This window comes from Pseudozyma flocculosa (assembly GCF_000417875.1).
Source record: "Pseudozyma flocculosa PF-1 unplaced genomic scaffold scaffold00012, whole genome shotgun sequence".
Classification (NCBI taxonomy): domain Eukaryota; kingdom Fungi; phylum Basidiomycota; class Ustilaginomycetes; order Ustilaginales; family Ustilaginaceae; genus Pseudozyma; species Pseudozyma flocculosa.
The window spans coordinates 710,462-733,872 of record NW_006920880.1 but is presented as its reverse complement, the minus strand read 5'-3'; the positions used below and the strand labels follow the sequence as shown (position 1 = coordinate 733,872).

The window sequence follows — 23,411 nt, the reverse complement described above, 5'->3', positions numbered from 1 at the left end:
GATCGGCTGGCCGCCGTGCCGGCAGGCGAGTGTCCGAGCGAAGCGAAGCAAGCAGCCTGAAGTCAACGCGCGGGGGGGGCCAGGGCCAGGGCCGAGCACGGGGCATCGGTGCGGCGAAAAGCCGGCTTTCAACTCCACTTGGCATGGCATCGTTTTTCCCAGCGGACCACCCGGCCCTGGCCTGCTACCTAGGCCAGGCCAGGCTGGGGCCGCGCGGAGACATCCGGAGCCTGCCTTTGACCCTGCAGCCCCTGATCCGTGCGGGCGCCGCCTTTGCGTGCGTGCCTGCCGGCCTGCCTGCGCTGTGTCGTCGGCCTGAGCGGCCCTTGGGTCGTCTTGCCTCGGTTGCCTGGCCGCCGTCGTCGTCGCCGCCGCCCCATCGGGTCCAGGGCCGTTCGATCTGCGCGCCGCCCGAGCCGCCATCTCTCATCGACCCTGAGGCCCGAAACGCTGCTCTTGTGCTTCGAGCCACCGAGTGTCAAGGCGCTGGCGTAGGAGGGGCTAGAGAGGCGGTGGCGGGGCGTGGCTGGACCTTCAGCTGATCAACAGACGTGGGGGGCTGCGAAGATGGCTAGGCGTGGGGGGGCTCGAGCGAGAAGATCGTCGTGCCAGCCGTGACAGCGATACAGGCGAACGTCTTTGCCCGATGCCACCCCTCACCCCGGCCAGGCCGACGCCGACGCCGACGAGATTGCCGCCGTCGCTGCTGGCCGGCCACAGAACGGTACCAGCTCCGGTTTCGCCCTTTCCTTTGGCAACCATCGGAAGCATCCGGAGCACCCAGGACCGGGCTTGGCCCACTCCACCTTGGCTCGAGCACGGACAGGCCGACGCTGGCGCGCTGCTCGCTGCCGGGCTGGGTTCAGTGGGACAAGGGGTATCGGATGGTCTAGCTAGAGGTGTAGCGACTATACAGGGACGACGCGGTACGGACGCGACAAGATCGACGGTGGCCAGAACGGATGCCAGCGGGTTTAGCAAGTGAGCGGATGAAGAGAGCAAGCAGGACGGCTGCAGGGGCATCTTGTGAGTGAAAGGCCGAGGGCGCGAGATAGGAGCAGGTACGATCTAATGGGAAAGAGGCGATGGGAATTCTCAAGTCAAACTCAGCCGGGAGGAGCGCTCGAGCCACCGAAAGGAGAACCAAGGAGGCCGAAGAAGGACCTCGACACCTTCCTCTTGACGGTGCCGTTGGACTTGCTACCAGCTGCGGGCGCCAGGGTGGCGGCAGCGCTGCCTCCCTTGGCATCGCTCCCCGGCGTCAGGGGCAGCTGGTCGGCCCGGGCGAGCTGGCGGCGGCGTGCCTCGTCTTCCTCGGCCGTCGTCTCGCCCGTCTCGCCGCGGAGGGGAGAGACGCGCGGTCGAGTGGGCTGTTCCTTTGACCGCACGCTTCCCTCGGAGATAGGTCCCAGCGTGGGCCGACCGAGGGCCAGCGGCGAGCCGCGACGCGGAATGTCAAAGTACGGATTGATCGAGCCCGGACGCGGGCTGGGGCTCGACCTCGGATTCATCGCGCCGGGACGAGGGCTGGGACTCGACCTCGGATGCATCGCGCCCGGGCGTGGACTGGGGCTCGACCTCGGGCTGAGCCCAGCGACGCCGGCGACGCTGGGCGAGGCGCTGTTGCGGCGCCGCTCGCGCTCGACCGAGGCCTGGCGCTCGATCTGGTCGGCCTCGTCGAGCTGCCGCATCATGCTGCGCGCGCCCGGCCGGTACGAGTTGCGGCTCTCGATCGAGGTGCGGCGAGAGTCGATCTCCTTGGCCAGCTCCTCGTCGCCCTCGAGGTAGTCGTCGTCTTCCTCGTCAAAGATCGGGATGGCCGGCTTGGCGATCGGCGCGACTAGCAGCGTTCCCGAAGGCTTGACGGTGGCCGGGCTCGGGTATGGGTGTCCTGCCGACGCTTCTGCCGGCTTGTGCGCCGGTCCATCGACGGATGAGTCCACAGGAGCGACGGCAGTCGGCTTGACCGCCTCCCACTCGGCGGCGGTAGCATCCATTTGCGCCGGGTCCACGGCGTTGGGAACGTCCTTTGGCCTGCTCTCATCGCCTGGCGCGAGGTCGGCCTCCTTGGGCACCTGCTGCGTCCCCTCGCCCTGCTCGCCTGCCTCTGTCCCTGCTTCGGGCTCTGCTTCGGGCTCGGCCTCGGACTCGGCTTCACCCTCCTCCTCTTCCTCCTCCGGCGTCTGCGGACGCGACCCGGTTCCCATCTTGATATCCATCTCGTCGGCTTGGATCCTGCCTCGGCTCGACGGACGGGCCGCTGCGGCGCCACTGCGGGGCGTCGCTGGCGCCGAGAGTCCCGTGACGAGCTGCTCGCGCGCCTCCCTTTCCTTTCGGTCCGCCAGCCATTTGGCTCGTGCCGACCTGGACCAGTGCGGCCGGTAGCCCTGCACGTTGACGAGCGAGATGCTCTCGGCGCAGTCCTTGCAGTTGCACTCTGGATTCAGCGGTTCCTGAAACGGCCAGCGACCGAGCTTCAGTTCCCGCTTGACGCTGGCATCGTCGAGTTGCGCTGGGAAGGCGTCTGAGACGGATGTCTCGGCGGTGCCGGCCGCGAAGCCGTCGCCAGCCTCGACCTCGGACAGTTCGCTGCCCTTGCGGCGTGCGCTCGGACGTCGACCGAGGGAGCCTGCACGGCGCAGCAGCGCGCCGGGGCCTGGTGACCTGGCGGGCGGCGCCGTCGGCAAGGCCGATGCGAAGGAGGCGCATCCCTCCGGGGCGCTGGCACGGACGGGAGGTCCCTCGAACCGCTTGCGCATGTTCCCCTCTGAGCCTTCCAGGACGGGCGACGGCGTGGCAGCCTGTTGGGTCGCTGCAGCCGCGGTTGGCCCAATCACCGGCTTCTTGCGCTTCAGCAGGCACCCCTTCTGCGGCGGTTCGGCCAGCGGCGCACTCCTGCGCCATCCTCCAAAGGTGGGCACCTTCATGCGCAGAACGCGCGGGCTGGAGGCTTCGACCGGATGGCCCTTGCCCTCGGCGTGGCCTTGGTCAGACGGCGACGTGGACCTCTGTCTGGTCCGCAGGCAGCGGTCGTCGTCGGAGAGCGACCTGGCCCTCCTGTAGCGGCCCTCGTCGAGCTCCGGCCGCTCCGGCTCGCTGAGCTCGTTGACGCTGGTAGAACTCGAGGAGGCGCGATGGGAAGGGGTGCCGCCGACCGAGATCGAAGCCGGTGCTAGGCCGCTGGCGACGGCGGTCAGATCGACCTTTGAGCCGAGGTTGAGGTTGGCGAGCGAGGAGCGGATGTTGCCGCCGCCCCACTGGCCGGGCGAGAGGGGCACGCTGACGAGGCGCATGCCGTAGCGTGGCCTCGACGGCTTAGATGCGGCGGGTCGGAGCGCCGCGGCGGGCTCCGCCCCGTCCTTGTCACCGTTGCCGGCGCCCTGGCCGACGTGCTGTTCGCGGCCCGATGCGTAGAGGCGCAGGAGCTTGCGGAGCTGCTTGTGGTCGACGTTGGGTATGACCATGCACACGCCGTCAAATTCGACGTGCTTTTCGACGCCGCCGGCGTGCAGCGGGATGGGTCCGGCGCCGTTGCGCAGCGACGAGAGGTCGATGTGGTGCGGCCGAGCCGACAATCCGGCGGAGGTCGGCGTCGGCGGCGTGGCCGCGCTCTGTTCGGCGGCAGCCATCGTCATTGTGGAGGACCAGCGAGCATCCGGCACGGTTTGTTGCGCTTCTTGGTGTCGTCCGGCTGTCCCACGGCGGCCACCGATGGAATCCTGTGTGCGTGCGGGCGTGCCACCGCGGGTGTATCTGTATCCGCAGCCTGGCCCTAGATTGAGCTAGGCTGCATCGAGGCCGTCGACCGGGAAGCTGCGACGAATACGAGATCGAGGTCGAATTCGAGGTCGAAGTTGCAATTTGTTCGGGACCAAAGACGGGGCGCTACATCGACGGGCGGTGGCGGCGGTGTCGATGGAGAGGAGGAGGAAGAGAAGGTGGCGGGAGTTAGCTCGTTCAGGGCCAGCTCGTGTTTTGGGCTCACCAGGGCATACCGCATCATGAAGCACCCGCGAGCCAAGGCCGAGAGGCGGAGTTGCGCATCCGAGCTTTCCCTGCATGACACGCACAGGTATGTAGGTTCGCCAGGCTGGTCTGCGTGGCCAAGCCTGCCCCATCGGACCAGCCTCACACGATCTGAGTTCGCCGGATCGGGCCGCCGTCTCGTACGAGACGAGGGTCAGGGGCCTGCACCGCCGTCGTCGTGCTCGCCGGCGGTCCAGCGACTCGATCCAGGCTTGATGATGGGAGGCGCTCAGATGGCGTGGTGATGAGCTTCGAAGCGCGTGTCGTGATGTCTCGATGGAGATTGTGAGCGAGCACCTGCGCCTGAGCCCACAGCTGGCCAGTCTCGAACACGAGCTGGTAGAATCCGCCCGATTATTCAGGCGAAAATGCTGGCTCTCTCCCTGCAACCACGCTCTGCTTCACCCCCGCCGACCCTATCTGGTCGTCCTCGTCACCAGACGGCCTACGAGCAACGGACACCCCTGCTACTGTCGGCGTCTACCCATCCTCGCGATCCCCAAGTGGATGGCGTCGCGCATGGCCGTAGGGGAAGCTCGTCGGCTCCGGGCACAGGACCCCCGCCACGATCCGCAGTCAAAGGCCAGCTCACAACGACTTCCGGCCAGGGCCGCGGCCTCGGGCCGGACCACCGGGCACCTTCCTTCCCATAGGCAAGAGCGAGCGGGCGGCGGAACGAACGACGCGGTACGACGCGATCCGCGAGGACAGGCAGGCCGGTCTTCGGGCCTGGCGTAGAGTGGCATCCGCCTCGCGTGGCGTACCCAGGACCAGGGGGACACACGGCGCAGCGCTGTTTCCAGAAGGATGTCGGTCGGAGCGGAATCGATGCCGAGCTGCGTGAGGCGCCGACTTGGACGTCGGAAGGGCAACGATGGACCTGCGGTGAGACGAGAGCGCGGCGTTGACGCGGACAGCCGAGGGCGTGTCAACTCTAGCCGCCCACTCTCGGCGCAAGAAGAAGGTGTGGTTAGCTAGCATGATCGGACCAGGGCTCGACACGGCGGAACCATACCGAAGTAGCCATGCCGGTATAGCAGCGTCGTCTTCTCCGAACGGGCCATTGAAGGACCGCAACGAGCGCGGGTGCCTGGCGGGTGGGCGCTCGGCCTCTTGCGCATCGAAGGAGGGTCGGAGGCCGACGACACGTCGAGCGCAGCAAGTCACGATGACCGGCGTATCGGCATCTGATGTGGAAATGCATCGTAAGTGTCGGGGACCACCTTGAGGGACGCACGGTGCTCTACACGAAGGAGAGGTCGGGGCGAGGCAGGTACCGGTACCAGCTAGCCAGGATCAAGACAAGCCGGTAAGCTAGGAAGCTTTCGCGCCACGCGTGGCAGCCACGCGGCACCGACTGCGGCGGGCCTGCGGGCGGGGCTTGAAGGGGATCAAATTCGCAAGGCCTCGGTCAAGGCCGACCTGGGAACACGTCGGCCGGCCCTCTTGACGAGGCGCTCGCTCGGTGTTTCCATGCTGGCAGTACCACCCCTACAGCAGCACTCGTCGGAGGTTCGTTATCTGGGAGCGCCCGGGTCAATGTCCACCCATGGCGGAGTCATACGACCTGCCTCGGCGTCCAGGTCCGACTGGGGGGAACAAATCGATCAACGTCCGCTCCATGCATCAAACAGGGACGAGACGCTGCCACGCGCCTCGGCGAAGAAAGATGCTTCGTGTCCGAGCCGTCTCGCGGCGCCGACGACATCGTCAAGGCTGCGCGGAGCGGGGCGTGTTCCACGCTCAGGGTATGAGAAGCAAGCCGCAGCAGGTACCGACGACGACAGGCTGGCAGGAGGAGCCCTTGGGGACCACCCAGCCTGGCTAGGGTCCACGGCTCGGCTCGGCCTAACTTCCTTCTCGCCCTCGTCGGCGCTGAGCACTCTATCTCGTACCTGCCTGTGGTGCGCTTTGATTGCTACCGGAGATTCTTCGCCCGTTCGCGACATGATGGTTGCTCAGGTATGTAATTAGCGGCTTCGCTGTCGACGCGGGCAGCCGCTGTGCTTCCTGCCAACGTGGCCGAAAGATCTGGAATGGCAAGCGATGCACCCTTCTCCAGAGCCGTCGCATGCTCTGCGCTGCTGTATGATGGCACAAGACCGTCAGAGCTGCTCTCTCGTCCGCCGATGCGCCGCAGGCAAACGAGGGCAACCGACGCACTCGGAAGAGCAGGCCTGACACGAAGAACACACGGGGAAGAAGCTCCGACTTGCACGCATAGCTGCACATGAGGGACGGCCGAAGGATGAATGGCGAGAATCAGATCGGGTTGTCTCCATCGGCGTCGACTTCGACATCGCAACGGCGATGGCCCGATCCCTGGTACGCTCGCTGGCTGGGCATTTCTTCCCGTGGCAACTGGCAGCCAAGAGGCTGGTCAGGCACTGCGGCGTGCAAGCGAGTTGGTTCCCTCCCTCGACCCCTGACATGCGGTCCCGTGGCACTAAGCTAGTGGATGGCTGGCGGTGCCCAAGCCCCACCATCACGCTACGACGGTATCACAACGACAGGCAGCAAGGGGGGCCCAAGACACCGGCATCTTTGCGACAGCTCGACAATAAGCAATGACGACCGTCCGAGATCGCGAGCCTTAGCCCAGGAGGTCTCGCTGCGGCGGCAAGGTTCCTGCCATCAACAAAGACCTCGTCACTGGCCTCGACGTGATCCCGATCCCTTCTCCGCGCAGGCGTGATCTCTGCAGATGATCATGCCGTTTGGCTCCGGGGCACAGGTCCCTCGAGAGGGCCCGCCCTCATCCGTGTGCTCTCATCGAAGCACGTACGGAAGTTTAGCGCCCTTTCCTGCCCTGAACAGTCGTCGTCTTTTGTTTGTAGGCAGGAAGGCGGGTCCCTGCCTGTAGCTTGCCCTCGCATCTCCGATCTGTGCCACAAGCTACGCAACCATGCCGCCACCTTGATACCGTACAGGCTGACTACTGCACGTTCAGGCCTTCTTCTCGCCGCGAGGGTTCGGCGTATGCCTGCTGATACCCAGCCAACCGAGCAGGCGACAGGACGACAAACGACAGAGGCGGGTCGCCAGAATACCGTCCACCTTCCGTCACAGATAAAAGAGTGGCAGACAGCGATTCCTGGCTTGGCTGGTTGCCATGGCGCCTTCCCGTTGCCTGTTTCCATCTTTGTGGCGGCGGGCATAACTTCTGCCAAGGGGCAACCGCGAGGCCACCTCGCGCCTTGCCTGCCTTATCATCGTTAGCTTGCCTTTTCACGTCGTCCGCTTCGCCGGTAGGAATGGCGTCGGCTGGCGTTGCGGTACTTACCACGCAAGGATCCTTCGCGGCGGGGGGCCGTGTACAAGCCCAGAGAGCCCTTGGCACGAGCCCCCTCGTTCCGGGAGATCGGAGCAAGGAGCGGTCATTTGTGAGGGTCCAGCCGTATGTACCGCTAGGTGGGTAGTAAAGCACAGTACCACCCCGCATGGCGAGCGCAGATGAGGTCGGTGTCAGAGACACTCTTGACCCTCAAGCTGTCGAGATCTCGCGCGACCCCACGCCGGAACAACCTGACATCCGCCTCGCGCGCGCTCGCCTCGAGCCGATGGACGGCCTGTCACCGAATCTTGGGACGATTCCTATGTATGTATCTTCCCAGGCACCGCGCGCTTCCAAGGGAGGGTGGCTTTCAGGCAGGGTGGGGCTGTCAGGGACGGGGAGAGCGGGCATCCCAGAACTAGCCCAAGGAAGGCTTGGTCGACGGGCGGTCCGATCGCATCGCGCGTTGGTGTGCGCTGGCGAGCTGTCAGATGCACGGACTCGAACCGCAATGCAGGCGCCGGAGCGAAAATTTGGCCCACGCTAGCACGGCTAAGAGTGGTCGCTTTGTCGCCACGACGGCGGGCCGTTGGAGTAGTCAGGGCGGGGCTGGTGTCACCGTAGGTAACGTACCCACGCCAGCCAGCGGCGGTGCTGTAGCGGAACGCCTAGCCATGTTCCTTTGCAGGCATCAACCGAGAGACACACTACAGAGCAGCTTACTTTCTGTATCTTCGGCCGGATATCACCTTACGAGTCTGTCATTCGCACGGCGGGGCGTGCCGAGGATGCCACGGGTCGGCGGAGCCGGTCCGAATCCGCCTCCTTGGTCTCGCGAGAAGGGCCGGCTGGACTTCGTCTGCGTCACGGGGCTCCAAGTCCGACCACCGCTGCTGCTGATGTTTGGTACACGTACCGGTACAAACAGAGTCGAGAAGAAGCGGCCAGGCGGCACCACCAAAAGCCGTCGTGGCGGTGGTCAGCAGAGGACGGTAGGTACGATGTCAGAGTGTGGCGAAGGGGGGAAAGGGGCTCAAGCGGCGAAGAGGAAGCGGGATTGTGCTCGTGCGCGCGCGAGACCTGTTTTGAGTTCCACGACCACGGCCCCCTTGCGTCCTCGGCTCAACGAGCTGGTTAAAATCGGTGCAGGACCCAGATTCGGCGCATCAGCGACCCGCCGAACGTTCCAGCGGGCCTTCGGTGAGACGAATCCGACGGTGCTCGACCCTCGCTTCGTCACCAGCCAGCGTCGGACCAGACCGTTTGCCGTCAGGTTTGCCAGTCGATCTGGAGGAGAAGAAGTGATCGGAGCGACAACCTAGGAGCGAGGCGGTGGTCGCCAGTGCGCTGGGCGGACACGCCGGACGAGGCAGCTCACATCCGACGAAGGAGCGCTAGTTACCAGTACCGCCACCTCGTCGGGCACGGCGTGCCTGCTCTTACATGTCACGCCGGTAGGGCTAGCTCTTGGCCCAGCGGAAGGAGGTGTGGGAAAACGACTGCGAGTGCTGCGCGCGGCAGCACCCGAGGAAAATGTGGAGCCGCCGTCGTGAGCCGTCGTGGTGTGCTGTGCGGTCGTTCGGAGAGGCTGGGCATGGCCCCGCGCCCCTGCCCGCCTGGTGGAACACTGCCGGCCTGCCGCCTGTTTCTGGGGTCTGAGACTTCGGCTGCGTGCAGCGGCGAGGCCGGCGAGCCGCTTGGCCGCTTGCTTCGGTGCATCTGCCGGCCAAGTGGCCTTGACAGCTCGGCTGCCCTGGCTATGCTCGCCCGAGCCAGGGGCGGACGCACCGCCGCAACTCCAACCCTCCCTCGATGCCACTTCGGAATGGCCGATTGGGACATGTCACTTCCGACCCGAACTCTACCGATCATCTCAGCGGCACAGTAAGGGCTGCCATCGTCGCCACTGCTTTCGAGCGATCGACGGCACTCAAGGTGCTGACGAGGTCCTAGCGCGCTGTGGCTTGTCTCAGCCGGACAGTCTCTGACGATCAATATGACGAGTCGCGTTGCATGGTCGTCGAGTCCAACAGCCACCACCCTGCCTGGTCTCCTGGCCGCCGTTGTTACGGGATCGAACCGTGAATGCCCCGTGCTACGGACGCGCGATATGCGCATCGGGGGGCCGTCGTCTTCCGTGTATCGTCCAGCCTGCGCGGGCTTGCAGCGATCCCTTGTCGTTCGAGTCTCCCGATCTCATCGTCGGTCGATGGTGGTACCGGCACTGCACCCTCTCGATGCTCGACGGCGTCACGGAAGGCGCCTTGAAAATAAGCTATCCTGAGATCGGGTGCCTCGGGGATGCACACTGACATGCACCTTGACCGCTTGTCCCGGCTACTGCCGCGCTTCTTATATGAGCCGCTTCACGGACAATGTCGACTTCGAGGCTGGCCCTGACTCTTCGCCACACAAGTCCTGTGCGTGACGGTGCTGTGCCTGTGCCCGTGCGTAACACTCGTCAATTGAAGATCTACTTCTTCCGCCGTCCTCGACCTGCTTGCTGCCAACGACTGATGAGTCGACGAGCCTCCAGCGAAGGTGGCCCTGTCTACTTCGCACCACGCCCTCGCCGCTGGCCTCCTTGCTTCCTCGGCGGCGGTATGAATATGACAACGGAGCGTCAATGGCCTTGACAAGTTGCCACCACCTTCAAATTCCTGTTTCGTGACCCTTGCTTGCTTGCTTTGCTTGCCACCAAGCCCCCTTGCTCTCTTCGCCACCGAGGTCGACCAACAGCCCCCTGCACTTGCTTGCTCAACCCTCGAACGGCATAACCTCTTTCTTCTTCCTTTCTTCCCAGTCACAGCCGGCTTGTGATTGTCCCTGTAAGTGGCGTGGCGGTCCTGGCATATGGCTGCGCTGCGAGGGGTGGTGCGGGAGGGTGGCAGGCATACCTGTCAGGAGATGGTTATGGACCAGGCTCGCTGACACGCCCGGCGCATCTCTCTCTCGCCACCGCGCCTTTGCCTCCGCAGTCTACCAACCCTCTTCCCCGCCTCTCCCCTTCTTTCACATCCGGCTGGCACGGATCACCGCTGCTCTTCTTCCACCTGCTTTCACTTCTTCTCACTTCTACTTCGATCCAAAGGCGCCAACCTACACTTTCTTCGATCCATCCCCTTTCCGTACTCCGATTACCGACTACCGGCTACCGACCTGCGGTAGAGAACCATCAGCAGAGACCGACCCGACCCGACCCGACTCGAATCACCAACACAGGACCACCTCGCCCACCGACGCAAAGCACAGCGACGACGCGAAAACCTCCCGCCCTCTCCACGCCTCGAGCGTCTGAGTTTCAGACCCTTCCCCGCACCCTGCCAATTCCGGTCCCGAAGCTCCGACGGTCCCCCTCCCCGGCAAACGCCGCCCGCCCAACGCCACAGTTCCCGCTCCTCCCCAACCCTTCTCTGTCGCCGTCCATCGACACCTCCCACACCCTCCTCCATCACCGAGAGGAACGCCTGGATCAGCTTCTAGACCTGTGGCGTCCCAGTCTCCGCGCAACGCAGTACAAGACCTCCACCTGCCTCTTCGACCTCGCTCGCCCGCCGCCCAGCGCCTCGAACTCTGCCTGGCTGCAGGAAATTCCGCTCAGGGCAACGAAACTTTGGCAACCGGCTGCAGACCCGCAGCAGGAACGCGCAACCCGGCCCAAACCTTAATTTCTCCTCACCCGCCTTGCGCCGCCGCCGACCACGTACACCACGCACGCACGAAGCAAGCAGGCCGCCCCAGCTCCCAACGCCATAGCCGCTTCGTCTAGCGCCTCCGCCGTCCAACCAGCTCGTTGGTGGCTGCCTACCGTCTAAGCCGTCCAGTCCTTCCTCGGAGCGAGACATCAGCTTCGCCGATCGCTCGCCCGCCTCGACCAACGGACCCAGCCGGCCGTCGAATTCGCCGACCAAGCAAGGTGAGTACAGTCGTCGTCGTCGTCGTTCGCTCTCTTGCCCGTAGTCCTCGGTCGTGGTTCTCGTTTCGCATTCTGCTTGCCGTGTCGTGTTCTCGATATCCCCGGCTGGCCGGCGTTCCACCGACCGGCTTCGACCGGCCTCGCCTCGCGCCGCGCTTTCGCTGCCAGTTGTCGATGTCCGGCAGCGGTTGTGATAACCTCGCGCTGCTACTTTATTTGCGGCCTCGTCCGCTGTCCCGGCATCTGGCCAGCTCAGATTCGGAGCGGCGGAAGGGGTCAATGAGCGGCAGTCGTCTGGTGGGCTGGACACGTCCCCGTTCCCGGGACGTGCTGCCACGACGTTCATCCGCTGCGAACAGGTTCTTGTCCATATGCCCGACCATCGATTGGCGTAGCCGCGGCGGCGTCCGACGAGGCGGCAATGGATCGAGGGCGGATCGCGCCGGCCGACGCCGATCGGGCGTGGGCATGGTCGAGCCTCGAGGGCGCAGCGGACGGCGGGCTGAGCGCCACCGAGCGGGTCGTTTGGTTCGCAAGCACGCCGACCAGCCCTCGGCCACGTCGTACTGGTACCAGGCCCGTCGCTCGGGCCACGCGATGCACAGCGGGGGCCCGGGCAGGCAAGCAGGCAGGCAGGCAGGCAGGCAGGCAGGCAGGCAGGCAGGCAGGCAAGCAAGCCTCGAGTCGCGAATTCGAATTCGGCGGTGATTTCGCTGCGCCGCCGCCGTGCCACGGATCGAAGACGGCCACCCGGGTTGTCGGTTCATCCGCTGCCGTCTGCGGGCCGGTGGCCGGCTTTCCCGCCTCGGCTTGGAAGGCTCCGCCCATCGCAGCATGCCCGCGTCTGGCACGCCGCGACGTTTGTTCGATCGAGGGCGACAGACGAGGAGCGCGCTTTCCTCACCGCAGGCTTGCTGGTCGCGTCTTTGGACGGGTGGTTGCGATGCTTGCCGTCGTCGCATCTTCGTCCCGAAGAACGGGGCGGGCAAGCGGGCGTGCTGCTGCTATGATACGGTCACGCCGCATAGCAGCGCATGCTTGCTCTTCCTGCCTGCCTGGCTGCCTGCCTGCTGGCTTCGACGGAAGGGGCGGTTGGCGACCCCTTGCCTGAAGCGCGCTCGCAGCGCAGGCTGGGCGTGATGGCCGGCGGGCGAGCTGGTGGAGGCGAGGGGCGGAGCGAGCGAGCGTGCGTGCGTGGCTTTTTGCTCTGCTCGGCTCGTCGACCAGCTCAGAGGCAGGGCTGCGTGCCAGAGCTAGGGATGCGCGCCGTGAGAAAGCTGGCACGCACCGCCTCACTTCGGGTCGCCCGCCCGCTGCCCCGCCGCGACCGGCCTGCCCGAAACGGGGACGCCTGTGGATTTTTCGGATTTTCCAAAAATCCAAAATCGAAGCGCCTCCTCGATCGGGTGGCCGGGCCCGCCGGGCCTGGCTCGATCTGGGACGGCGCTGGGTGTCCGCTCGACGTCCTAGCCTCTTCTCGTCGCCTGCTCGAGCGAGGAAGACCATCTTCCAGGGTCGAACGGGCGTTCGGGCTCGGAGCTTGTTGCTGCGCCTGCTCGATTGATGGCCTCGGACAAGGTCTCGGAGCAGGGCGCAGCCAGCGGCCGAGGGGCAGGCACGCGCCGCCGGCGAGCGCAGCGCAAGAGGGTCGAGGCCGGCAGGCAGGGGAATCGAAAATTCCTCGGAGGGCGTTCGGATCTTGGGTTGCAGCGCAACCGGCCAGCGGGAAGGCGGCGGGCAAAGCAACCGCGGTGCGGCCTGCTTGCTTGCTTGCTCTCGAAGCCACGCCGGCAGCATTCCCGGGCCTTGCTTTACTCTTCCTTGCCTTGCCCTTCCTTGCGTATGCCCTTCGTTGCCTTGCCTTGCCATGCCTTGCTCTAGGCCAGGCTGCACTTTGCAGGCACCCCTGGTTCGCAGCTGGCGTTCCTCGATCTTCCCTCCACCCCTGCCCGATCTTCACCCTGGAAGGGGATGATGAAGGGTCGGTAAGGGCTGGTCGCGGCGGCTCCGCTGGGCAGTGGGACGGCGTGAGGATAGGCCCGCCCCGGGCAGAATCGAGCGCCCCGGTCCAACCGCCTGGGAGCTGCCGCGTCCCTGGGAAAAGCAGGCTGCACCTCGGACCTGTCAGATGCAAGACGCGTGCATGTGTTCGGTGCGGGCCCCGCTCCCGCGCGCTGGAGCCAGGCTAGGCAGGCTACAGTAGGAAGGTTGCCCGCCTGCCTGTTTTGGTTTTGCCTGGTGGGGCTGGCCTGGCCTGGCACGCACCGAAGCGCCTGCAGGGCAGCTCGGCAGAGTCCGAGGCAGCCTCGCGATCCAGGACCCGGGCCTGGCCCTTGCTTGTGCCCGCGTCCCTTGGTCGCTAGGCTGGCCACCGGGCCTTGCTTGGCTGCCCACGCACAGTACGGGCAGCACCCGGTCTTGGATGCATGGCACCCAATCGCCCGGCCGTTGCTGTCGCTGCTTCGACGGGGCGGCAGCGGGTACCCAAGCAAGCCAGCAGGCGGCGCACGTCTCATGCCTCACCGACCCTGGCGTGCCCTGGCCTGCCTCTTGGGTGCGCCCGCCATCGCATGAAGCCAGGGCGGGGGCTGGCCATGCTCGGAGTCCTAGCCTGCCATGCACGCAACTCGACCCACGCACCGACATCCACCTGCGCCGGCCTTACGGGGCAGGCTGGCTGCTGTGGCTCGGCAACCTCTGCTTGGCATCTCGCCATCCACCGACCGACAGCTGACATTCCCTCTCTGCCTGCTTGCCTGCCTGCTTGCCTGCCTGCTTGCCTTGCCTGCACCCTGCCACACTTCGTTGCCCTCGTCACCCCCTCGCCTTGGATCGCTCACACACCATCCATCGGCGCCTCCCCTTCGCCCCTGCCCTTGGCATCCCCCCATATATCACCCTGACGCCTGCCGCCGATCAGACCACCACCTGCCTCTGAACCCCCCCTCGCATCGACGTCCCCCTCCATCGTCTTCCAAGCCCCTTGCTGTTGGACGCTGACCCTCCCTCATCACTCCCTCGGTCGCCACCACCATCGAAAGCGCCTCCTCCCTCCTTCCTTCCTTGCTTTCGGCTCCTCCGTCTTGCGGCACGCACCTCGCCTTTCGGCACACACCCGCGAGCTCTATCCTCCTCCTCGTCCTCCCACTCTCCCGCCACCTCTCTCTCTTGTCCCGGCGACCAAGCAGATCCACCAACACCAACCCATCCCGCAGAGACACCGGCATCCGCTTCCGACGTCGCTCCCCCCGCCCAAAGGTACGCACTCGCCGTCCATACATAAGGGACGCCGCCACGCCGCTCCACACTTCCGGGTCCCCGCTCCATCGATTCCTCCCGTGACTGACTCCGACCTCCCCCTCATCCCCTCCCCCTCGCCTTCCTCCTCTCTACACTCTCATCTTCCCTGTCCCCGCCTCTATAATCAACATCACCACCTGCCCTGCCCTGCTGCCACCACCACCACCACCACCACCACCATCACCACGAACACCACCACCCTCCGCCCACAGTCACCTTTACTGGTCTAGACTTGGCACCTGATCGACCCAAAGCAGCCCTCTATCCACACCTACAGCAGCCACCATGTCTACAACATCCTATGCATCCTCGTCGTCTTCGACGCTAAGCAGCAGCCAGCTCCGCCGCCACCCCGCGAGCCTCATCCCCAAGCTGGTCCACAATCCGGCCCTTACCGACCTGATGAAGTGCGCCGTCAGCCGCGACATGGTCGTCTACCTCGCACAGCAGGCCGCCCACGTCATCCAGTGCGGGCCTCCGCCTTCGGTCGACACGCCGCCGGCCACGCCGACAAGGTCGCTTGCGTCCGCCGAGGCGGATCCGGCAGGCAAGCTCGAGATCAACGGGCTCCCCAGCCTCGAGACCTTCATCGCCATCCTGGTCGAGAAGAGCAATGTCCAGGTGCCCACCCTCCTCTGCACCCTCGTCTACCTCGAGAGGCTCAAGACGCGCCTGCCGCGCGTCGCCAAGGGCATGCACTGCACGCGCCACCGCGTCTTCCTCGCCGCCCTCATCGTCGCCGCAAAGTACCTCAACGACTCTTCGCCCAAGAACAAGCACTGGACCAAGTACGCCGCCCTCTTCTCCCAGGCCGAGGTCAACCTCATGGAGAAACAGCTCCTCTACCTGCTCGACTACGACCTCCGCATGGAGGAGGACGAGCTCATGGTCCACTTCGAGCCCTTCTTCCGCCGCTTCGAGACCCGTGCCGAGGCCGGCCAGCGCGAGATGCACCTCCGCGGTCTCGAGTGCGGCCGTGAGCGTGAGCGGTACGCGCGTGCCAGCGAGCGCCGCGTGGCCCTCCGCAACCTGCCCGCGTCCGAAGTGCCTTGCTGGAACCAGCAGGACGACGTCCGCGGCAGCCAAGCACGGTCATCGTCGTCTCGCCACAGCCAGGCACCCCCCTCGCCCGCCTCGGCGGCGTCGTCGTCTTCACCTCTCGAGCCTTCGTCGTACCACGTCGCGTCCGCAGCATCCGCCCACGCCGCTGCGTCGCGCAACTCGGCGATGATGATGCGACAGGACTCGGCAGAGTCGAGCCTCAGCAGCGGGTCTTCCGAGGCCGAGCTGACCGACGACAACGGCTCGTCGTCGTCGTCGGCCGAGGACTACGACGACTACGAGGACGACTACCTGGAGCAAGAGGGGCTCGATGCGCGGATGCAGCAGCACACCGTCTCGATGCCCGTCAGCCGGTCGCAGCCCGTCATTGTCGCCGACGACCTCGAGCACGGCAAGGCCGGGTCCACCATGGGGCGGTACATCTCCACCGCCCTCTCGGCAGGGCTCCGGAAAGGGCACGAGACGCAGCAGCCGAGCCAGGCGCACCTGCCCGCATCTCACTCGATGCGCAGCGTGCGGAGCAGCTCCAACCTCCTCGCGCGGATGCTCGGACACCAGTCCTCGGCGGCCTACTAGGTCGTCGGACCCGGCCCTGTCTCCCAAACCCACTCGGCATTGCATCTTAATCAAGCTCGTCTCAGCCCACCATCCCTCCGCCATCGTAATCAGCCACCCCCTTCCCCTCGGGCACGGGCGCATCGGAATACGGGATCCGGCATCACATTCCTCTGTCGATCGGCCTCGCGAGCTCCCCTCATCACCCTCGTCGCGGATGGCAAGGCTCGTGGCCACCTGGGTCGTTGCGTCGTCGCCTGGTGCGGCGATGTCCAACGCCCTCGTCCCCACCTAGCCCGCCCCTTCCGTTCACGACAGTGATCGAGCAGCTTCTGAGCGCCATCGGCATTGGGATGGCCGTCCTTGCAGATCACCTATTCCACCGCCTCAGCCTTTCCCTCCATCCCTTTCCAATCCCTCTTCATCGTCTTAGTATAAGTAGATCCTCGCATTCTCATTCCGGTTCCCGACCTTCTCTGCAACACGCATCCCCCGCGCGCACACACACAAACACACACACATTCCTTCCTCTGTCGTCGTCGTCCTCTGCATACCTCCCTCCCCAGACACAACTGTACAACCTTCGTTAGTGATTCGGTCCCCATCGTCATCTCTCGTTGCTACATCTCCCCCGGCCCCCGCTCCCCTTGGCACTCAGTCGGTAGCTAGGGTCCAAAGGACTCGGAAGGGAAAGAAAGAAAGATTAAAAGGTTGGCGCCTTTTTCATCGTTTACCCCATCATCGTCGTCGAGGGTCGTGTGTCGAGTGTCGATTGAGCCCGCACGGCCGAGCGGCCAGAGTCGAGAATCGAGAATCGAGAATCGAGACGCTCACGCGCCTGCTTACCCGCGCGCGCGTTCGACCTCTGTCCGACGCCCGATTGCTGCACAACCTACGCTAGACACTAGTTTCTTCGCAGTCCCGTCGGCTGTCTGACAATGACGAACGCACAGGTGGCCGAGCTTGGAGACAGCAAGATACGATGCAGGGTGGCATTGAGGCGGTGGTATCGGGCGGGGCAACGGTACTGGAAACAGGTGGTCAGGGCGCGCTGAAGGGGTATGTACGTACTTCACTGCACGCAGCCCGGCATCTAGAGGATCGACCACAAGAGCGCCGTGGCGGCGCCAAACGAGACAATGGGGATAAAGAAGCACGCCGCGGGCGCCCTCGAGTCGATGGTGAGCGAGTAGACGGCCGTGTAGCACAGTGGCGAAAAGAACTTGAAGAACGAATCGACAATCGACGACGCCGAGATCCAGCCGTCGCTCGTCTGCCGCGCCAGCACGGCGGCGCTGCCATCGCCGTCGCCATCGTCCGGACGAAGGTGCCGACGCCGTGACGTGACGATCGAAATGGCCGCGCTGTTGAGCGCCGGATTGGCGCCCGCGCCGAGGCTGAGGAAGATGGTGCCGCACGACATCAACGTCAGCGACGTGGTGCTGGCGCCCAGGATGATGACCAGGTAGCCGATCCATTCGATCAGGAACGACACCATCGCCACGTAGATGTCGATGCGAGCCCGCCGCGGCACGGCATCGATCGAGGTCGACCTCTCCTCGTCTTGCTCTCCGTCCTCGTCTTCGTCGCCGCCTTGATCGCACGTCGATGCGGCGACGGGGGCTGTACGCGGCACCACACGGTCCAGGAAGCGGTTGATGGCCGGGATTCCCAGCATCAGCATCACGGCGCGCGTGCCGCCAATCAGGGTGAGGAAGAAGCCGATCTTCTCGGGACCCCAGTCGAAGCGGTAGCTCGAGAAGATGGCAATGTACGTCAGGCCCATCGCCCCGAAGGTCGAGAGCATGACGACGCAGCCCATCTTGGTGACGCGGTAGTCGCGCTCGCCAGACGAGAGGACGACGGGGAGGAAGACTGAGAGCGGACCTAGCCGGCGGAATAGCTTGGTCGCCAGCCCAACCTCGGACGGCTGGGACGGCGGCACGGATTCAGCTGCCGCCGAAGGCTCCTGCGCGGCGGCAGCGGCACCGGTCCGGGAGGCTGTGTTCTTGGCATCCCCACCCCTCTTGACCGTCTCGGGGATGACGAAGATGACCCAGAGCAGAGCGATCGCGTACAGGAGCAGAGCTGACCGCAGCGCCGCCGTGTTGCCGTGTAGCGAACTCGGGGGCTGCTGAGGGGGTACCCCTGGAGGCCCTGGCGGTGCGGGGATGCGAGGCACGCCGTGCCCAGTGTCGCCATCGCTGGGCGCACCGAAGACCGGTCGATCTCCCGTGTCAATGCCGTGGCCGGGAACGGAACCGTGGTCGTTGCCGTGCTTTGGATGCTCAACCCAGCGGTACGCCGTGACCGCCGCTTGCATCAGGGCTGTCGAGACCGCCTTGATGCGCCTGGACCGCTGAATGACCCACGCGGCAAGCGTCGGCCCGACAAAGCAGCCGATGAGGGTGGCGGTCAGGATCCAGCTGAGGTAGATGCTGCGCGTCTCTGGCCTTGACGCGTCGACGGCGAGCGCGTTCATGACGAGGTAGACCAAGGCGGTGTCGCCCATCAGACCTTGCAGGCAGGATGCGAGGAGGACGAGGCCCAGGGAGACGGTCGGGCTGACGGCGACGCTGTCCGGCAGCGGGCCGTAAGGGTAGCCGAGGGGCAAGAGGATGTAGGGCAGCAGGCCGAACATGCAGCTGAAGGTGGCGAGGGTGATCAGTGGCTTCCTGCCCCAAGTCGACAGACGGGGACCGTAGAAGAGCATGCTGATCGACGAGAGCCCCATGCTTGCGAAGCTGGAGATGGCATTGACGACGCCGAACTTGGCCTCCACGCCTGGTACCGCGCAAGGATGGTCCGAGTCGAGGGGCAAGGCGGAGCCGGGGCTCAATGGCCAGAGCTCGGGGTGGCGCTCGTAGTGGAAAGCGCAGGTGAAGGCGCGGGTCTGATCCAGTAGCGTGGGGGTTCCCGAGTAGAAAGCGATGCCGTAGAAGGTGGCAAAGACCAGGACGCGGATGATGGGCCAGGAGCGAGCGAGGCGCCGGTGCCATGGTGCGGCGTGGGCGCCATCGACCTCGGGTCGTCGCTGCTGGGCCAAGAGCGGCTGTCGTTCCTCGTCGCGATCTGCCATGGTTGATGTTTCGCTGGCGGGGCCCGCCTGTGCATGCGACGGATGCGATAACGGCCGGCGTCTGTTGCTGCGATGGTGGTGGTGGTGGCGGTGGTGGTCTGGGTGACGGCAGGGCCGACCAGGGATCGGAGGTCCCGTCGGAGGTCCCGCCGGAGGCACCCGAGTCGCTGCCGGAGCAGGGGCCACGCAAGCAACGACCTCCACTCGGCTTCTCCGGCTTCGTTTGGCCCTGTCCCGAGCACCCTGCGGAGCACTCTACTCTCAAACGGGTGCAGCCACCTCAATCCCCCAGTGGGGCTGTTCGCTCAAGGGTCAGCTCGACTGCTGAGCGAACATGCGACGATCGAGGGGCATCGGATCGGACCGCGCCCGTGACTGGTGGGGCACCGCCATGCTGGTTCGGCCAAGGCCGAGAGGGGAGCGGGCGTGGTTGCGTGCCACGGAGGTGGGTGCTCCGCTTGCGCCTGCGATCCGGACCCTGCCATGTGCCCCCACAGCCCGGCCGCGCGTCGAAAGCGGGTCCGAGGGATGTGACAGCCCGAATGACAGCCCGATTTCCCTGCCATCTTGGACGGATGACCTCCCGATTGCATCGCCAGCATTCTGACAGCCCGATCCTGGGTTCGCGCTTTCGGGGGACCCATCAGCCTTGCGGATCCGAGCTGTGGCCAACCCTGACAGGCGCGGCCACCTTGTCGGACATGGCCGGCTGGCCAGTGGCGCAGTTTGACTTTTCTCGGCCGGCTGTCAAAACCTTCGGCTCCGGAAATTGCAGCTGCAAAATTGAGATTGCGACGGTGAGAATTTTTCGAAAGGCTGCTGACAAAGCAAAGCCGAGGGCAGGTCAGGGCCCGACCTGCGAAGACCTGGGGCCTTGGCTGGGGCACACGGGCACATGGACGGGCAAGTGGGCCGACACGGGCGCCCCGCTGGCTGGGCCGCCCGCTCGCGATCAGTCGGCTGGCTCAGGCTCATCACACCACTGCCGAACACCTACCTCTATCCCGTATCCTTCCCACATCACACCCAGACATCATCAGCCATGGAGAACGACCGCGTAAGTGTCTCGACGGCATGAGCACAACAGCGCTGCAACGACCACCTGCGAAACCGAGGAACCGAGGGGAGCGCCCTCTTCGGAACGAACCGGACCAACAGGCGGCGCGACAGCCGGCTCGACAGCGACAGCGACATAACGATACCTGTAGCGCCACCTGCGACGTTTGTTCGAGCGCCGCTCATGGCGACCGACACCACGCTGCGTGGCACCGAGGTGAAAACCGACTTTGAACAGCCTGCAGAACAGTCGCCAGGATGATCGCTGCCCTTGCAATCTTGGCCGCCCACAAGCGGCATCTGCTCCACCAGTGGCCAGCTCCTATTGTGCCGACTATGCGCAGATCGACGTTGGAGGTCTAGGGAAGGAGGCGATGGTTGCGGCTGGCAGATCTACACCTCCTCTTTCGCTGCGGACCGCTGATCAGCGTGGTGACGACACGAATCACGCTCGGCGGCTCGAGGGGCATGGAGTTTACGTCGATATCGACCGTCGCCTGCGATTACACTCATTGCGCCCCTTGCGCCGACACCAACAGCGACATCGACCGCGAAAACGACCTCGACACACCAGCCGCCCCCTCGCTCCTCGGTTCTGCCTTTTTCGCAGAGTGCTGCGGATCTTCGACACGACGACCATGCCATTCTTTGGGGCGATCGCTGACGTCTCGTCGCTACTGCCTACTGCGAACCTTGACTTCGAACTTCACAGGGAGACCTCGTCGACCTTTACGTGCCGCGCAAGTGCGCTGCCACTGGCCGCATCATTGAGGCCAAGGACCACGCTTCGGTCCAGATCGCCGTCGCTGAGGTCGACGACAACGGCCGCGCCATCCCCGGCAAGTCGATCGTCTTCCCCCTCGGTGGCTTCGTCCGCGCTTCGGCTGAGAGCGACGACTCGATCAACAGGCTCGCGCAGAAGGAGGGTCGTGAGTATCCCCGCGATTGCCGTAGCGCGACGAGAAGGCGAGAGACCGGCCGAGAGAGAAGCAGATGCATGTCAGGAGGATGGCCAGCAGGATGGCCCGTTTGGAGGAATCGCCACTGCCAGCCAGCCAGCCAGCGAATCAGCCCGACCCGCTCGTCCCCTCTCCACCGCCTTCCACCCTGCGCCGATACCCCTACACGCTCGCGACGCACGCCCTCGACCGCGCGCGACCGCTCCCGACAGTCTGCATTTGATGTCTCCAAATCATTTCGCAGGATTCCGAAACTTCGTTTTCGACTTGGAGCGAAGACTGAAGTCTTGCCAACGATATAAGATCTCGCGAGTCCCCGTCGTCCCTTACCCGGGTTCGCCCGGGCGGGGGGCACGCATATGGACCTCTTGAGAGTCAGACCGTTGCGACATCCCAACCACCGCTACCTTTTGTTTCCGGTGGTTGCTGCTTGGCTGGCTGCTTGGCGGGGCGGATGATCTGGCTGGGCGCTGCTGCGGTACACGGCGGGCGTCTCTCTCGCCGCTCGCTTGGTTTCTCGCTCCTTCACGCCACTCGACGCTGACCATCCATCGCCTATCTGAACCCCTTGCCACTTCCTGCGAACTCGAAGTCCTCCGCAACGTCTGGTCCGCCCAGCAGTAAACCGCTTTCCGGCCTGCATCCTCAAAAGGCGCCTCGCTGCCCCCCTCCCTCCTCGCGCTTCTACACGCACGCACACACACACACACACCATGTAACATTGTCCCCCCTCTCCCCGAACCATCGACGGGTGGAGGCGAAGCCCGGCCTGGGCGTGCCCGCACATGCATGACCACGAAAAGAAACACTCCAAACCCATCTAGACGGGCGCGCCGTGCGTGGCTGTGCGTCTGTGCGCTCCTCGAGGGCGAAGGCACTAGCAGCCGTAATCGGCCAGCCCCGCTGGTTAGGAAGGAGAGCACGGCCGGGCGACAACGAGACGACGATGCGTGCCTTTGGGCCCATCTCACTGCTGCTGCTGCTGATGCTACAACGAGGCGAGGACCTTTGAGCAGACCTCGCTGACGACCTTTCCGCTGGTGCGGCTCTTGTCGACGCTGGCGTTTGTCTCCTTGATGAGGGAGCCCAGGGCCTTTTTGGCGTTGGCAAGGTCGACTTTGCCCTCGTGCTTGAGCTTGTCGAGGGCGGTGCGGACGGCGGCCTCGACCTCGTCGAGCGAGAGCTGCTGGGGCAGGAACTTGGCGAGGATCTCGGCCTCGCGCTCCTCCTGCTCTGCCAGGTCGGCGCGGCTGGCGGATCGGAATTGGGTCGCTGCCTCGGTGCGCTTCGAGATTCCCTTTTGGAGGATGGACGAGAGCGAGGTGGGCGACGTCGAGAGGGTCGTGTACTGGTGGTCGGACAGCACAGACTGCGAGGCGGCGGAGCGGAGGAGCTCGGAAGGTGAAGCCGTCAGCGAGCGATCGGGTGACATGCGAGGGAAGCGAACGAAGGAACGAAGAGAGGGTGCTCACCCGCAGGACGGTGGATGTGACGCTGTCCTTGGATCGCATGGCGTCCTTGAGCCCAGCCTTGATGCTCGCCAGCAGCGCAGCATCGCCGTCATTCTTTGGCGCACCGGTAGCGTCCCGCCTACAGGCCGAGGCTGTATCGACAAGGGCAGGACCGGCGACGATGTCAGGTAAGGCATCAACCCATGCACCGGCGCAGCAGACCGAGGCAATGCCACTCACCTCCAAACGACCTGCTGGCACCTAGAGCGGGCACGACGGCAGCTTGCCGAGCCGCACGGAAGCCAAAACGATGAGCGAGCATGATGGCGAGAGATGCGTGGGTGGGAAGGCGAGCGAGGGGCAAGGCAGGCAAGCGGAGGTAAGGAAGCGACGAGAGGCAGGGCCGGGCAGGTGCCAGAAGATTCAAGATTGTCAAAGCGTCGGACGGCGGGCGGACCCTCTCCACCTCGGCACAAGTCGAGCGGATCCGGCCGCACGCGTCCGCTTCCGAGCGCGCCCGATCTGGCAGAAGGAATCCTCTCTGCAGCACAGCCACCCAACACACGAACGGAACAGGTGCCGCTCGCCACGATGCGATCGTCTAACGTGATTGCCCGGACGCCGCTCGCATCGATGCGGCAGACCGCAGAAGATGTACAGGTTCCGATCTTGGCGGACACAGAGAGATGGCTGCGAGGGGCGGGGGAAGCGAAGCGGGTGGAAGCTGAAGGGG

At 65.1% G+C, this 23,411-nt stretch overlaps 5 protein-coding genes across 5 annotated transcripts; 2 read left to right on the top strand and 3 right to left on the bottom strand.

The window, feature by feature from the left end:
• Positions 1–1,106: 1,106 nt before the first annotated feature.
• Positions 1,107–3,635, bottom strand: PFL1_03974 (uncharacterized protein; the record flags this gene model as incomplete). Its single annotated transcript, XM_007881497.1, has 1 exon — positions 1,107–3,635. The coding sequence occupies one exon, from the start codon at positions 3,633–3,635 to the stop codon at positions 1,107–1,109; it is 2,529 nt and encodes an 842-aa protein (XP_007879688.1).
• An 11,166-nt stretch (positions 3,636–14,801) lies between these two features.
• On the top strand, positions 14,802–16,154 carry PFL1_03973 (uncharacterized protein; the record flags this gene model as incomplete). The annotated part of the gene is made up of 1 exon (XM_007881496.1): positions 14,802–16,154. One exon carries the CDS (start codon positions 14,802–14,804, stop codon positions 16,152–16,154), a length of 1,353 nt encoding a protein of 450 aa, XP_007879687.1.
• A 1,072-nt stretch (positions 16,155–17,226) lies between these two features.
• Positions 17,227–19,212, bottom strand: PFL1_03972 (uncharacterized protein; the record flags this gene model as incomplete). The annotated part of the gene is made up of 1 exon (XM_007881495.1): positions 17,227–19,212. The coding sequence occupies one exon, from the start codon at positions 19,210–19,212 to the stop codon at positions 17,227–17,229; it is 1,986 nt and encodes a 661-aa protein (XP_007879686.1).
• A 1,042-nt stretch (positions 19,213–20,254) lies between these two features.
• Positions 20,255–21,851, top strand: PFL1_03971 (uncharacterized protein; the record flags this gene model as incomplete). The annotated part of the gene is made up of 3 exons (XM_007881494.1): positions 20,255–20,269; positions 20,981–21,197; positions 21,820–21,851. 3 exons carry the CDS (start codon positions 20,255–20,257, stop codon positions 21,849–21,851), a joined length of 264 nt encoding a protein of 87 aa, XP_007879685.1.
• A 364-nt stretch (positions 21,852–22,215) lies between these two features.
• PFL1_03970 (uncharacterized protein) lies at positions 22,216–23,000 on the bottom strand (the record flags this gene model as incomplete). The annotated part of the gene is made up of 3 exons (XM_007881493.1): positions 22,216–22,596; positions 22,700–22,830; positions 22,919–23,000. The coding sequence occupies 3 exons, from the start codon at positions 22,998–23,000 to the stop codon at positions 22,216–22,218; spliced, it is 594 nt and encodes a 197-aa protein (XP_007879684.1).
• Between the last annotated feature and the right edge of the window lie 411 nt (positions 23,001–23,411).